At 46.1% G+C, this 16,671-nt stretch overlaps 1 protein-coding gene and 1 pseudogene across 3 annotated transcripts in view; both read left to right on the forward strand.

The window, feature by feature from the left end:
* The window catches only part of LOC126944990 (26S proteasome regulatory subunit 4-like), a 1,186,326-nt pseudogene that overhangs the window by 347,881 nt on the left and 821,774 nt on the right, over window positions 1-16,671 (forward strand). The gene's annotated exons all lie outside the window — the stretch shown is intronic.
* On the forward strand, window positions 883-11,571 carry CHD9NB (CHD9 neighbor). Of its 2 annotated transcripts, XR_007722258.1 has the most exons (2): window positions 883-2,625; window positions 10,985-11,571. XR_007722258.1 is itself a non-coding variant. In XM_050774901.1 (1 exon), exon 1 carries the CDS (start codon window positions 2,066-2,068, stop codon window positions 2,222-2,224), a length of 159 nt encoding a protein of 52 aa, XP_050630858.1. In that variant the 5' UTR covers window positions 883-2,065; the 3' UTR covers window positions 2,225-3,164. The 2 variants fall into 2 exon arrangements, 1 of the variants encoding a protein (XP_050630858.1); XM_050774901.1 differs by lacking the exon at window positions 10,985-11,571 and having other exon boundaries at window positions 883-3,164.

Below are 16,671 nucleotides of genomic sequence, written 5' to 3' on the forward strand. Positions count from 1 at the left end.
TTTGGAGGCTCCACAAGAGGATTGTTGGCCCTGGATCCCAATATCCAAATGAGTTTTTGCCTCAAACGGGGCATCTTAATTGGAAGGTAAATGAAAACTCCCTCTTCCACCCTGACAGCCCCAAAATGTACTTTGGCATTTATGTGGGAGAGGTAAATAGCATCATAATGTCTTCTGGATTGTCACTCTGCCAGGTCCTGTTGGCAAGAAGCTTGTTCAGAGAAAGCTGATTTATAAGGGAGTTTTGCAGCATTCTTGCAGATCACTGAATTCCCAGGCCCAGAAAGGAGGAATGGCACCAACCAGAGGCAGGGGCAGAAAGGGGATTGGAGTGGGAAGATCACAGGCTCTGGAGACAGCAGGACCTGCGCTTGCATCTTGAGCTGGCTGCTTACCAGGTTTGTGACCCCGGGTAACCGACCAAACCACTCTGGACTCAGTGATTTGAACTCTAAAGTGGGGTTAATAATACTTCCTTGGAGGACTGTGTGATTGTGAGGAGTAACCAAGAAGGTCTGTGTGAAGTGTCCGAGGCTGGTGTGCACCTGCCCTCCACAAATGAATCTGAGTCAATGTCACCTTTGACTGCTGTGTGCATACACAAAGAATCATTGTAAATGTACTTCTCTGAAAAGCCGCTTCACAGTCCTGCCTGACCCTCCATCTAGCTTCCTAGGAGCTGGGTCAGGATTATCAGTCCACTACTAGAGTCAGGAAAAGGAATGCCAGGTGATCAGACTATAACATAGGGTCAACTATAGAGCACAGGAGTTCCCAACTCCGGTTCCATGGAACATGAGGCTTCACTCAGGAAGTATTCACATCAGAGATCGCTCACACAGCTGCGAAAACCTTTACCCGTGTGTCCCAGATCAAAAGCACAATAACAGCTTATGAAGTGGATAACATCTGTTGTGGTGTGTGAAGATAGCCTGATGGGGTCTTTAAAATAGATAAGATTAGCATAGTGATAAACAGAGTGGGTGGCTTACACCTGTAATCTCAACACTTTGGGAAGCTGAGCAGGCAGATCACTTGAACCCAGGAGTTCGAGATCAGCCTGAGCAACAAAGTGAGAACCCCACCACCCTCCAATCCCCGGCACCTCTACAAAAAAACAAAACAAACAAAACTTAGCTGGGCATGGTGGCGTGCACCTATAGTCCCTGCTACTTGGGAGGCTGAGCTGAGAGGATCACTTGAGCCTAGGCTGTGGCGAGCCATAATTGCACCACTGCACTCCAGCCTGGGCAAGAGAGTGAGACCTTGTCTCAAAAACAAAAACAAAAACAAAAAAAAGAAAATATAAGAGGTTGGAAGGCAGATGACTTGGGTTCAAATCCCAGCCCTGCTATTTGCTGGCTGTTAGAAACTACCTCAGACAAATTACTCAACCTCCCTGTGCCTCAGTGTCTCCATGTGTTAAATGAAGATTAAATAATACACTTACTTCTTAGGGTTGTAAACAAATAATGGATGTGAACTGTGCTTGGCACAGAGTAGCACCCAGCATCTATTAGCTAGTTATTTTAATGACTTACCTGTTTGGATAACCCCAGGAGTCTATGGTCCTAAGACTCCCTCTTCCTCACCACTGGGTGGAGTTGGCATTCTAGGTTAAAGGATGGTCTCCAAGTGGGGGGTGAGTCCTAGGAACTGAACGTGGCCCTGAGATACAGAGGGAGGCCACAGCCCGTTGCATAGTGACAGGACTTGTTTTGCATGTGAAGATAGGGGCTGGTGTTTACAGGTAACTAGGAAGTGGTGGTGGGGTGATTTGTAAGTTATAGATTAAACAAATGGGAATTCTTCTGGTAGAATGAATGGGGCACAGTGACTGGAATTGGCCAGGTTAGCTGGAAGGGCAGCTCTCCAGGCCCTGCCCACCCCACAGGGGGCTCCTTATGCACAGGGGGGCATCTCCTTGTGTCCATAGAAACGGAACTGGCTCTTTTCAACTGTGCTCCGAGGACGGTTATTTAACGCTGGCCCCCAAGGATCAGCCGCACAGACCTTCCTCCTCCCGGAACGTCCAAGAGCACTGGATCCTCTGGGTCCCTCTGAGATGGGGTGCCGCTCCAGCAAGAGCACCACGGTGGCAGCTGAGTCCCAGAAGCCTGGAGAAGAGCGCGAGGGAGGAGAGCCAGGGCTGGAGACCGGCACCCAGGCAGCAGACTGCAAGGATGCCCCGCTGAAGGATGCAACCCCTGAGCCAAAGAGCTGAGATGCCTCTCTCCAGAGTCAGACCCTCACCCTCCTGGAACTGCCTTTGGCCCGTGAACTATGAGACGATCCCAACCCTGAGAAGCTCCGATCACTGGGAGGAGAGAGAGAAAGCCTCCAACTTTAGCATTCAGGCTTCAGAAGTTTTTAGCAGCCTTTGCTCCCTGGAGGGGAGGGGAGGATAAGTCTATAAGGAATCCTATTTCCCCAGCTCTCCCACAGAGAGGACAAAAGAAGTCTTTACATGTTGTGGAACTTTCCTGCAACTTCCGGATGCAGACAAGCCTCAGAGCAGACTGTTCTGGCTCCAATGAATATCTGCTGCCAAGCTGTGAGCATCCAGTGATCCCCGTCTGCCTGGCTTTCCTGAATTCAGAAGGCGCCTTGGTCATAATGTGTGGGGTGTGTGGATCTCAGTTTGCTCTCTTTCTTTCTCCTTTTTCCAACAGCTGGCGGAGTAGCCAACACCCCTGACAGCAACGTGTTGCACTTGGCTCACTCCACACTATGTCTATGAATAGTTTAATATTTAACTTGAAATGTTGTTAAGAATCTATGGAAAATATCAGGATCTGACTGGGATCCTGTAAATCGAAGGCAACAAGGTCTTGCTTGGTCCTCCAGTAAGTGGGGCATGGAGCCCTGGTGGGAAGGAAAGAAGAGAGAGTTGTGTTCCTGATTCCTTAATCCCCCAAAAAGGTCCCTCTGCTAACATTCACATATCTCTTCATAGCCAAAGTCTGTCCATTTCAACCCTCGAGCATCTGAGCTATCTGTATCCAGCTTTCAAAAATATTTCACTGTTTACTAACATGTCTGTCAGCCTTTCTTTTCTCCCCCGCATGTGTTTTGTTTTTAATTCCACTCAAAAGCGTTTTCATTTGAAATTAAATAGACATGTTTGCAAATAAATGATGACACAACACATTTGAAAGACAGAATTGGGGATGTGAGATTAGAGGATCAGCAGAGAAGAGTGGGTGTAATTCTGTGGAACAGGAGTGAGAACAGAGGCGAGGGAGACGTTGCTTTGTGCCAGGCGCCATGCTGAGAACTTTCCACAGACAGTTTAATCCCAACCACCCCCATTTTATAGATGAGGAAATGGAGGAAATAAAGTCACTTGCCTGAGTATGGACAGCCAGGAAGGAGTAGAACCCGCAGTTGAGTCCTAGCAGTTTGGCTTGGGAAATGCATGTAGAGTGCTACTTAAAGCAGAGAGCCTTTCTCATGATGAAACTGAAATACGAGTCCCTTTATAGCCTGTGCATAGTGAGGACCATTTTTCTTTATTCACTGGAACCTACTTGCCTATTGAGAAGTAGGTAACTGGTCAGCTTGCAGTTGCCCCACTGCAGGTTGGGTGATGCATTGAGGGACTTTTTATTTTTACTGTGGTGGGGGGTAGGGGGAGGGAGGAAAAGACAGAGAGGAAAGTGGGAGAAGGGAGGGAGAGAAGGGAGGAAAGGTGAAGAAAGGGAGGAGGGAGAGGAGGGGGGAAGGAGAGAAAGAGAGGAAAGAGGGAGAGGGAGGAGGAGGGAGGGAGAAGAGGAGGGAGGACAGAAGGCAAGAAGGAGAAGGAGGGAAAAGAGGAAGAGAGGGAGGAGGGGAAGGAGAGGGAGATGGAGAAAAAGAGGGAAGCGGTAGGGATATGAAAGCGGGGAGAGGCAGAAAGGGAGAGGGAGAGAAGGAGAAGGGAGACGGAGGGAGGAAGGGAGAGAAGGAGATGGGAGACAGAGGAAGGGAGAGAAGGAGAGGGGAGACGGAGGGAGGAAGGGAGAGAAGGAGAGGGGAGACGGAGGGAGGAAGGGAGAGAAGGAGAGGGGAGACGGAGGGAGGAAGGGAGAGAAGGAGATGGGAGACAGAGGAAGGGAGAGAAGGAGAGGGGAGACGGAGGGAGGAAGGGAGAGAAGGAGATGGGAGACAGAGGAAGGGAGAGAAGGAGATGGGAGACAGAGGAAGGGAGATAAGGAGAGGGGAGACGAGGGAGGAAGGGAGAGAAGGAGAGGGATAGGGGAAAAGGGGTAGGGAAGAGGGAGGAAGAGAAAAAAGGGGAGAGGGTGGGCGAGAAGGAAAGGAAGAAATGAAGGGAGTTGGAGGAATGAGGGATGAGGAAGGGAGGGAAAGAGAAGCAGTAAGCTACCTTCCTTTTGGCCATAAAAACCTGAGAAACTGAATGAGATTCTTTTGAGCAATAAGGCAACTGCAGTGAGGAAGAAATAAGGAGGCCCAAGAAGCAAAGCCAGTTCAGCCTGAAATTGACTACAGAGTTTCCCTTTGCTTCAGCAGAGCCTGGAGGAGCAGGAGAGATGGGGGCCGTGTCAGCTGGCCCAAAGCCCTGCCCTGTCCCAGGGGTGCTAAGCTTGCTGCAGGCCCGGAAACAGGCCTGGGCTTGCAGCTGGGGATCAGGAAGTTTGGGGCCTCTTTGCACAGCTTACTGGGGATAGGCCAAGCTCTGGGAACTCCTTTCATTTTTTTTTTTTTTTTTTTTTTTTTTTTTTTTAAGACGACTCTGTTTTTCTCCCTCCTCCCTCCTAATGGAAATTTACCTTGCAAAACAGGATCGTGCCTGGTGAGAGCTGCTTGCAATGCCCACACTCAGGACTCTATGGAAAGAGTTCGCAGCTGGTGGTGAGGCTTTGAGGCGGGGCTGCCCTTATTTCACTAGCTCCTGAGGGGCAGAACTCACTCAGCTTTTTACCAAATCAAACGAAGGAAGCTTTAGGTCCTTCGAAGTTCAGAAACAGGGTGGTTTGTTTTGCTTCCTTTTGGAATGGAGTAAAAATGCTCATTTAATTAAATTCAAGTTCTCTGAGGTCTTTTAAAAACAGAATTCTTCATCCACCTCCAGCTGTGGCAGGCATGCTGCAATTTACTGGGAAGTTAATCTGTAACAGAAAAAAGTACTCAGTTTCCTTTTAAGGACATTCCAGTTATCCACTGGAGCTTAGGATCACTCTTCTGTCTCCCTTTGAGGTTCGAGAATTTCTTAAGTGCCTGGTAAAAGTGGTCAGGATTATGTCTACTGAAATATAACTTTAACCTCTGGAAAAACAGGCCTGCAAATGCCAACTTCCCAAATTGCTGGAAGTGGAGGGGTTTATTGGTTAATATATCTATCCATCCGTCTTTCCATCCATCATCCATCCATCCCCCCTTCCTTCCTTTCATCCAGTCATCTATCCATTCATCTTTCCATCCATTATCCATCATCCATGCATCCATCCATCTACCCATCTGTTCATCACTCCTTCCATCTTTCTTTCCATCTGTCCATCCATCCTTCCATCTATTATCCATCCATCCATCCACCCATCTGTTCATCAGTCCTTCCATCTTTCCATCCATCCATCCATCCATCCATCCATCCATCCATCCATCTTTCCATCCATTCATCTATCCATTTATTCATATATTCAACTCTTACCCTGGATTTTTTAGTTACATGAGGCAATACATTTTTTCGTTTTAACCAATTGATTCATTCAACAAATATTTGTTGAGTTTCTACTCTGTCACTCATCATTCATTCATTCCTGTATTCATTTATTAATTCAGAGTTTACTGGGCAACTACTCTATGCCAAACTCCTCAGTGTTCATAAAATGTTCATAAAGTGCCCTCTTTGTGGGAGTACCTCCTGGAACAGGGTGGTCCAGGGAGATCTTTCCAGTCTAGGTGAGACCCGAGAGCTTTCAAGAGTAAGTTGGAATTAGACAAAGAGGATGGGTATTTCAGAAAGGGAATGTATGACCTGGAGTTGGATACAAGAACTGCATGGGGCACAATGTACAGTGTTATAGGAGCCTAAGGTGCCCACGGGACAGGGACAGGGAGGTAAAGTTTGACAAGCAAAAAGGATCAAATCATGGGCCGGGCGCAGTGGCTTACGCTTGCAATCCCAGCACTTTGGGAGACCGAGGTGGGTGGTGGATCACGAGGTCAGGAGATTGAGACCATCCTGGCCAACATGGTGAAACCCCGTCTCTACTAAAAATACACACACAAAAAATTATCTGTGTGGTGGCGCGTGCCTGTAATCCCAGCTACTCAGGGGGCTGAGGCACGAGAATCGCTTGAATCCGGGAGGCGGAGGCTGCAGTGAGCTGAGATTGCACCACGCACTCTAGCCTGGTGACAGAGCCAGACTCCGTATCAAAAAAAAAAAAAAAGGATCAAATCGTGAAGTGCCTTGTATTTTATATTGAGAGCTTGAGAGTTTATCTTGATGGGCGCAGTGGGGTGTCTTTCAGCAGAAGAGTGATGCTAGGACATCAGTGGCTTTTGGCTGGCTAGTATCCTGTGTTTTAGTAACAAATCTTATCTTTTTTTCTCTTGGGGAACCCTTTCCTCACTCGCTCTCTGTTTACATGATTGGCTGGGGCTGATCCCATTCTTAAACTTCAGCCTGAGCACTGCATAGCCCCTGTCAAAGTGATAGGTTCAAGGGTGGGTGCACAAACCCAAACTAGTTCACTGAGAGTCTTCCTTGAACTTTTTTTTTTTGAGATGCAGTCCCTGTCATCCAGGCTGGAGTGTGGTGGCACAATCTTGGCTCACTATAACCCCTGCCTCCCAGGTTCAAGCGATTCTTCTGCCTCAGCCTCCCAAGTAGCTGGAATTACAGGTGCCCACCACCACGCCCAGCTAATTTTTGTATTTTTAGTAGAGATGGGGTTTTGCCATGTTGGCCAGGCTGCTGTCGAACCCGTGACTTCAGGTGATCTGCCACCTCAGCCTCCAAAAGTGCTGGGATTACAGGCGTGAGCCACTGCGCCCAGCCGTCTTTGAACTTTTAATTGAAGCAATTAGGAAAGGAACGTTCACCTTCTTTTGGAATTAATACAATTGTAGGATTTGGCTCTGGAAACTCTTTTTTTTTTTTTGAGACAGAGTCTCTCGCTCAGGCTGGAGTACAGTGGCGTGATCTCGGTTCGCTGCAACCTCTGCCTCCTGGTTCAAGCGATTCTCCTGCCTCAGCCTCCTGGGTAGCTGGGACTACAGGCGTGTGCCACCACGCCCAGGTAATTTTTTTAGTAGAGAAGGGGTTTGGGGTTTCACCGTGTTAGGCAGGATGATCTCGATTTCCTGACCTCATGATCCACCCGCCTTGGCCTCCCAAAGTGCTGGGATTACAGGTGTGAACCACCGTGCCTGGCTGGCCCTGGAAACTGTTAACCACTGGGAAGGGCCTGCTTGAGAATGAAGCCACAAAGCAGAGTGGAGCAGAGTGGAGAGAAGGAGAGGCATCGTCCTGATCAACTTGTTTGGGCAACTGGATCCAGCCATGCCAGAATAATTCTTCCCCTAGATGATTCACATGAGCCAATCAACTCACTCATTTTGTTTGTTTGTTTACAGTGGTTTAAATTTGGTTTCTGTCATTTTCAGAGAGATTTGAGTAAATCAGAACAATGTAGATTTGTATATTAGGTAGAGCACCCTTGTAACTGTTTAGAGGATGGAGTTGGGAAGGATAAAGCTAGAAGCATGAATACCAATTAGAAGGCATCCTAGGAAAAAAAAAAAAAGAAAGGGTACAAGGAGGGGCAGGTTTAAAGGGAAGATTAGGGGTTGAGTTTTAGAGGGGTTGAGTTTGAGGTGCCCATGGGACAAAACATAAATAATGATAGCAAACACTTATATCACTCTTACCATGTCTGAGCATTGTTCCAAATGCAATACATACAGAACTCATTTAATCCTCACCATCACACTGTGCTCATTTTATAGATTAAAACATAGGCAGTTTTAATCCATTCACTGATCCCAACTTGCTCCTTGGCTGTAAATTCCCACATTTCCTTGTATTCTGAATTAAGCCCAATCTCTTTCCCCTACAACAAAACCCCATTGTAGTACAGAGGGTACAGGGGGTGTGATGGTTAATTTTATGTGTCAAGGCTGGGCGCGGTGGCTCATGCCTGTAATCCTAGCACTTTGGGAGGCCGAGGTGGGCAGATCACTTGAGGTCTGGAGTTCGAGACCAGCCTGGCCAACATGGCAAAACGTCGTCTCTACTAAAAATACAAAAATTGTCCAGGTGTGGTGGCATGTGCCTGTAATTCCAGCTACTACTCAGGAGGCTGAGGCAGGAGAATGGCTTGAACCTGGGAGACAGAGGTTGCAGTGAGCCTAGATCACATCACTGCTTTCCAGCCTGGGTGACAGAGTGAGGATTTGCCTCCAAAAAAAAAAAAAAAAAATTATGTGTCAATTTAACTTGGCTAAGGGATGTCCAGATAGCTGGTAAAACATTATTTCTGGGTGTGCCTGGGAGGGTGTTTCTGGAAGAGATTAGCGTTTTAATCAGTAGATTGTGTCAGGAAGACCCACCCTCATTAATCTAATCTGTTGAAGGTCTGAATAGAACAACAAGGTAGAGAATTCTCTTTTCTTGAGCTGGGACATCCATCTACTGTTGTCCTCAGACATTGGAGCTCCTGGTTCTTGGGTTTTCAAACTCCAGGACTTAGACCAGCGGCCTCTCTGGTTCTCATGCTGTCAGCCTCAGACTGAATTACACCACTGGCTTTCCTGGGTCTCCAGCATACCAGTGGCATAACATGGGACTTCTTGGCCTCCATAATAATGTGAACCAATTCCCATAATAAATCTCCCCTTATGTATCTCCATATATTCTGTTGGTTCTGTTTCTCTGGAAGACCCTGACTAATATAGGGGGTTAACCAGGTCTTTCAGCTCTCAAGGACACAGCTGGGGCTTGAGCTAGGCAGTTTGCCTTTGGAGGCTGAGACTTGAGGAATTCATTTGGGAATTGTGGGAACCCTTTTGGACCTCCAGGGTTGCTATAAAGGTTATTTTAAGGTGAAAATATTTGACCTGCAAAAGGTGCAGAAATAACTCTTATCTGAACTTCCCTTATCTGACTAAAGCAGAGCCTCCCAACCAAAATTACAGCTCAATTAACCCCACTCTGGGGGAGTTTCCTGCAGATTTAGCCACCAAGAAGACAGATTGCCCATTTATTAGCAACAAAAAGCCCACTAGGACCTTCCATGCTCCCTTATTGTAGCCCTAAAAACCTCTCTCTTTTGTTAAGTTGACAACACAAACCTTTCCTTTGGGCTATTCCATGAGTTTTCTGTTATGGAAGCTCCCATATACAAGTGGGAAAAAAATCCTTGTTAATCTGTCCTTTCTCAGTTACATTTGTAGGCCTCAATCTGCTGGACCCGATTTGGAAGAGGAAGAATTTTGCTCCCAACAGAGTCATCAGAACACAGTGTGGCAGTTAATGCCCTTGTTGTAAGGGAAGAAGCCGAGGCACAAAATATAATTTTAAAGCATTTGAGGCCGGGCACAGTGGCTCACAGTGGCTCCCAGCACTCGGGAGGCTGAGACGGGTGAATCATGAGATCAGGCGATCCAGACCATCCTGGCCAACATGGGGAAACCCCGTCTCTATTAAAAATACAAAAATTTTCTGGGTGTGGTGGCACGTGCCTGTAATCCCAGCTACTGGGGAGGCTGAGGCACAAGAATCGCTTGAACCCAGGAAGCAGAGGTTGCAGTGAGCCGAGATCGTGCCACTGCATTCCAGCCTTGTGACGAGCAAGACTCCCTCTCAAAAAAAAAAAAAAAAAAAAAATTTTATGAAGCCAGCATGAGGACAGCTGCCTGGGAAACACTTTCGAGCTGCCTTGGGCAGTGTTCCATTCAGCCTAGGTTACAGTCAGGTTTCTAAAGGCAAAAGGGAACAAGGGGTGGGTGGATACAAAGTTGTTTGACAGGAATTCTCATTGGCTTACGAAATAACATTGATTAGTGATTAGCTTTAAATGTTGAACTATAGGGTACGAGTTTTGGTGTCCAGCCTATGGCATTGTGTGGTTAATTTTATGCCTGCTTGGCATCAATCTAGAGCCCACATAGCAAGAGGTTTCAAAAGGCGATGACTTGATTCAAGGCAGGAGTGAAGAGTGACTGCCGCCACGCTTCAGTGCTCCTCTGGGTCTGATAATTTGGAGGGGCTGGCATTCCTCAGATGCAGTAGATGAGGTGCCTGCATCCTCTCCCCACACACATATACCCTGAGGGGAGGCACTGCTTGGAGCAGAAGAGCATCTATCAAGGACAAAACTCTGCAAAAACCAACATGTAAAGGGCAGGTGGAGTAGATAAGCTGCAAAGGAGCCAGCGATGGACTGGGGGTTGGATTGATGGGAGATGGTGACCAATGGTTTCCGCTCACAGAACATTCACCAAGTGTCAGGCATTGAGCTCAAAGATGCTTCACAAATGTTATCTAATTTTCTCCTCACAAAAGCTATACAAGGAAGGTAAAATTCATAGCTTACAGGTGAGACAGCACATTTATGAAGGTTGCATGAATTGCCCAAGTTAATGTAGCTAGTTAGTGGTAGAATAGGAATCTGAGCTCTAAAGACTGGGGTTTTAACCACAGCAGTGCATTCAATAATCTCCTCCCAAACTTCCTATCTACCTGGGACCTTTGAATGTGACCTAATTTGGAAATAGGGTTTGAAGATGTAACCAAGTTAATATGTGGTCATGCTGGATTAGAGTGAGCCCTAAATCCAATGACTGGTGTCTTTTTTTTTTTTTTTTTAGATAGGGTCTCACTCTGTCACACAGGCTGGAGTGCAGTGGTGTGATCATGGCTCATTGCAGCCCCAAACTCCTAGGCACAAGTCATCCTCCCACCTCAGCCTTCCAAGTAGCTAAGACTACAGGCATGTGCCACCATGCCTGGCTAATTTTTAAATTTTTTTTGTAGAGATGCCCAGGCTGGTCTCAAATTCCTGGGGTCAAGCGATCCTCCTGCCTCGGCCTAAAATGCTGATATTATGGGTGTGAGCCACCACACCTGGCTGACTGGTGTCTTCATGAGAGAAATGAGGGAATTTGGACACAGAGACATAGATGAAGACGACCATGAGAAGATGGAGGCGGAGATGGGAGTTATGCTGCTACAAGCCAAAGAACAGTTATGACAAAGACTTCTTTGACCTAATTCTGATCACACTCCTCTAAGCCCTCAAGGCCCTGACCTTTGGTCTCTGCAGCTGGCATACGTAGTCTAGCTCAGCTGGATCAGTTTAGTGAAGATCTCCCATTCTTGTTATCTCTCTCAATATCTTACCCTGGCCTGCCTTCAGCAAGAATCTGCTGAGTCAGTCTATGAAGACTACCCCTTTATCTCTGATGTTTCCTCTCAGTGATTTTTCCATTCACCAATCCCCAACTTGCTCCTTGGCTGTAAATTCCCACATTTTCTTGTTGTATCCTGAGTTGAGTCCAATCTTTCTTCCCTACGACCAAATCCCATTGTAGTAGTTCCCCCGGAATAAAGTCTGCCTTACCATCTTTAACAAGTGTCATGAAAATTCTTTCTTTTTTTTTTTTTCTTTTTTTGAGACGGAGTCTCGCTCTGTCGCCCAGGCTGGAGTGCAGTGGCCGGATCTCAGCTCACTGCAAGCTCCGCCTCCCGGGTTTACGCCATTCTCCTGCCTCAGCCTCCCGAGTAGCTGGGACTACAGGCGCCCGCCACCTCGCCCAGCTAGTTTTTTTGTATTTTTAGTAGAGACGGGGTTTCACCATGTTAGCCAGGATGGTCTCGATCTCCTGACCTTGTGATCCGCCCGTCTCGGCCTCCCAAAGTGCTGGGATTACAGGCTTGAGCCACCGCGCCCGGCCGAAAATTCTTTCTTTAACACACGGGCAAGAGGCAAGAAACTGGAAGAGGCAAGAAAGGATTTTTTCCTAGAGTCTTAAAAGGAAGCATGGCCCTGCTGTCACCTCGATTTCAGACTCTCTAGAGGTGAGAGAGAATAAATTCCTGTTGTCATCCAGTTTGTAGTCCTTTGTTACATCATCCCCAGGAACTTAAAACAGTCACCATGCCATCAGTCTTCCATAGAGGAGGGTAATCTAAAGAGTGATGTCAACAAATTCCAGGAGGAAAGATGGGAAACTGCCTTTGCAAACTTTATGGCAGTGAGAGAAATCTAATATAGCTGATTCCATCTTTCTTCTAGCTTCACAAGCTAACTGTCATTGCTTATCCCATGGCATAGGCTATACTAATTATGGGAGTAATTTAGTTTATAGTTTAACTTTAAAATGAAGATGATAAGAATCCCTCCCTGAAACTAACCACCTCCTTGCTTGGCTACCACAACTGCCTCTGTAAAATGAACAAATTGGCCACAAGATTAGAATTATGGTTTGGGAGTCATATAGCCCACGGTCACGAGATTTGTAACCTCCCCAATTGCTCCTATAGATAACATCATTATTGCAAAACCAAAGCCTGGTGTTTGAAATCTTTTTCTGACCTTGCATTCTGATGGACCAGCTGAGCACCGCTCAGACTGGTAGCCCATGCCAAGAAACTGACTCAAGCAGTCCTGTGACTCCCTCCCAGGAACTGACTCCATGCAAGAAGACAGATTTGATCCCTGGTGATTTCATTCTCAACCCAACCAGTCAATATTCCCCATTCCTTAGCCACCTGTCTACCAAAGTATCCTTGAAAAACCCTAGCCTCTGAATTCTTAGAGAGGCAGAGTTGAAAGTTATCTCCTGTCCTCTTGCTGGGCTGCCCCATGGTTATTTTCTTTCTTTGCTGCAACAACTGCTGTGCTCAGTGCATTGGCTTTTCTGGGAAGAGGGCAAGAAGAACTCATTGGACAATTACAGATAGATTTTCAGGGTTAGGGGATGGTAAAGCCTGACCATTGAGATGTGATTCTGAATCATGCTTGAGCCTTCTTAAAGGTATGCGAGCTCATCCCTTGATTTAGAGGAGACATATCCCTACTCCCTCCACACCATGGCTTTCATGAGCCACTGATTATGATAAGACTGTGTCACATACATGTACTCAACTCACCTTGAGAACATTGTTCTTGATAAAGAGATACAGGCCAGGATGTACTTTACCTGGTAAAGTGTGTGTAAGGGCTGGGCTGGAAGGAGAATAGAGAATAATTAGAGCAGGCTCTTCCCATAAAATTGTAACTCTACTGGGTCATCTCTGGGCCCTATGGCCAATTGTTTCCAGCCCAGACATGTTGTCTGTCTCCTCTCTCCCCTGGCACCCTTTGATAGTGTATGAAAAGGAAAGAAAGGTCATTTTCCCTCTACCTATTTTAGATTCATTAGTTGTGGCCCCTAAAAGTTAGATTTGTTGTGGTCTTTTTGCTCTTTAGCTCAGTTGGGTCCAAGTTCTTGTCTCACATCCAGGAAGAATTAGGTGCATGGATACTGGAAAGTGACTGGAGTACAATTTATTAAGGAAAAGGAAAGTACTCAGTGGAGAGGTGATATAGGGGGGTGGTTCCCCTACCTGAAGGTGGGAAAAATTCCCTAATATGGCTGAGCCTGGGGCTATCATGGGCTCAGAATAAGGAGTACCTGCTGACTGGTTTGTGAGTATGCAAAGAAGTTTAAAGCAAAGACACCACTCAAAGGTGGGCACAACAGTGTAGAAAACTAATTAGGAAAAGGTAGGTGTATGTAAAGTAGGTGAAGGGTGGGGACCAATCAGTGGAAAGCATGCTGAACAGGAAGACAGGTTCTCAATCTGGTCTGAGGATTTAACTTGTAGCTTGGCTTTCAGGCTTTAAACTGTCTTTGGCTTGGAGGTGGAGTTTCACTGGGTACCCACCCCTATCTACCTAGGCATTTGGCTGACTCCTGTTGCTATCAGATTGACAAAAGACAGATTAACAAGAGAGAGCAAGGAGAAATTTACTGATATGTACACTGCACATACACATGGGAGTACTCAGTGATGAGTAACTCCAAGGAGTGGGAGTGGTTAGAACTTGAATTTATATAGTTTTTTTTCTTTTTTTTTTTTTGGGACAGAGTCTCGCTCTGTCACCCAGGCTGGAGTGTAGTGGCAAGAGCTTGGCTCACTGCAACCTCTGCCTTCTGGGTTCAAGTGATTCTCCTGTCTCAGCCAAGTAGCTGGGATTACAGGCAGCACCACCACGCCTGGCTAATTTTTTTTTTTTTTTTTTTTTTTTTTTGTATTTTTAGTAGAGACAGGGTTTTACCATGTTGGCCAGGCTGGTCTTGAACTCCTGATCTCAGGTGACCTGCCCACCTCAGCTTCCCAAAGTGCTGGGATTACAGGTGTGAGCCACAGTGCCTGGCCTATATAGCATCACAAGATAATAATAAATTTTAGGTCAGATGTGGTGGCTCATACCTGTGATCCCAGCACTTTGGGAGGCCGAGGTGGGTGGATCGTTTGAGCCCAGGAGTTTGAGACCAGCTTAGGCAACATGGTGAAACCCCATCTCTACTAAAACTACAAAAATTAACTGGGCATGGTGGTGCATGCCTGTAGTCCCAGCTACTTCGGGGGCTGAGACAGCAGGAGCACCTGAGCCCTGGGAGGTCAAGGCTGTAGTAAGCTGTCATCTGACCACTGCACTCCAGCCTGAGTGGCAGAGTGATACCCTGTCTAAAAATAAAAATAAATAAAATAAACAACAAAAAACTCCATTTTCAACAGCATGATGAGGGAGTTTTCCCATATTTTCTGCAGGTGCCATAGGGGGTTAGGAAGGAGTAGGGACAGGGAGATTTCACAGAAAAATTCAGAAAAAAAAAAAAGTTTACTCAATTTTGATTCACCATTATTGCATAAACGCATTTTTTTCTCATTAAAAGTAATATATGTTTATTATAGAGAATTTAGAAAAATAGGCAAAAGAAGAGAAAATAAAATCATCCCAAATCCTACCATTTAATAATACTTATGAAAAATGTTCGGCCGGGCGCGGTGGCTCAAGCCTGTAATCCCAGCACTTTGGGAGGCCAAGGCGGGCGGATCACAAGGTCAGGAGATCGAGACCACAGTGAAACCCCGTCTCTACTAAAAATACAAAAAATTAGCCAGGCGCGGTGGCGGGCGCCTGTAGTCCCAGCTACTCAGGAGGCTGAGGCAGGAGAATGGCGGGAACCCGGGAGGCGGAGCTTGCAGTGAGCCGAGATCGCGCCACTGCACTCCAGCCTGGGCAACAGCGTGAGACTCCGTCTCAAAAAAAAAAAAAAAAAAAAAAAAAAAAAAAAAAAAAAAAAAGAAAAATGTTCTAGTAAAATTGTCCCAGATTGTAGCATGCAGTTTTTTGTTGTTAATGCCCTGGACTAGTATCCATCTGTAGCAGATACTGGACTTGAAAACAGAGGAATGTCAAAAGCAACTGTAATCCTTCTAAATTCCACAGCCGTAGAACCACAATCTACCAACCCAAATTAATTAAAAAGGAATTTCAATCATTTCTGCTTCTCTTAAAAAACATTAAACAGGATCCATTTCAAAACTGATAGCAAAACGTATCAAAATTACTTTCCTTCTCCTCCCCAACTCTCTCACCTCCAGAGCTGCCCTTGAGCTTCTTACCAAATCCCCTCAAACTCATCCTCAACTTCTAGCCCCTGTGGCTTTTCTGTTTCTTACCTCTCCCTATTCCCCTTTCGTTCTTTGTTATGTAGATCCATTTCACCTTGCCATTTAAAAAGAACGTTTCCTTTCTGCTTGGCTCATTACCTAATTCTCCCTAACAAAAAAGACCCCCGGGAATTAAGCAAGTAAGACTCTGTTCCTTCCTTCCTCTCTCCTCTCCTGCAGAATCATTTTCATGATTCTTTATTATGAACTTCCTGAAACCAGTTTGGCAAAGAACTCTCCAGTGGGAGAAGGTTGGGAGTGCTCACACTTCGATAACCTTGTTCCTGTTACACAATGATATACTTCTTCTTTGTTCCAAGATTACCTTCTTTCTTTTGAAAAATTGCTAAGCATCAGCCAGTCCAGTAGCTGACACCTCTCATCCCAGCACTTTGGGAGGCTGAGGCAAGAGGATCACTTGAGGCCAGGAGTTTGAGACCAGTCTGAGAAACAGTGAGACTCGTGTCTCTACAAAAAATTAAAACAAATAATAAAAGTTGCTGAACATCAAATGCATTTGACAATTATTCCAAAGTGCATCTGAACACATACGTCACATTTACACTCTCTCAGTCTCTTTCTCTCTCTGCCTTTCTCTCTGGTCCCCCAGTGACTAAATACTAATTATTTTTGCCATCATGGAAATCAGGGAATTTTGCAAGATGATGTGAATTACACAAAATATTTAGAAGACCTAATTTAAGTCCCAGCTTACATACTGAGTGTAGTCTATTTCTAAAAGTGTAATTATTGGCCAGGTGAGGTGGCTCATGCCTGTAATCCTAGCACTTTGGGAGGCTGAGGTGGGAGGATTGTTTGAGCTGAGGACTTTGGGACCAGCCTGGGCAACATGGTGAGACCCTGTCTCTATTCTTTATTTATGTATTTATTTATTTGTTTACTTATTGTTTTGAGACGGAGTCTCACTCTGTCACCCAGGCTGGTGTGCAGTGGCGTGATCTCGGCTCACTGCAAGCTCTGCCTCCCGGGTTCAT

Source organism: Macaca thibetana, chromosome 20, assembly GCF_024542745.1.
Source record: "Macaca thibetana thibetana isolate TM-01 chromosome 20, ASM2454274v1, whole genome shotgun sequence".
In the NCBI taxonomy this organism is placed as follows: Eukaryota; Metazoa; Chordata; class Mammalia; order Primates; family Cercopithecidae; genus Macaca; species Macaca thibetana.

Bases quoted from the DNA above. Each gene is read 5' to 3' on its own strand.
- CHD9NB (XM_050774901.1), top strand. From the start codon at position 2,066: ATGGGGTGCCGCTCCAGCAAGAGCACCACGGTGGCAGCTGAGTCCCAG.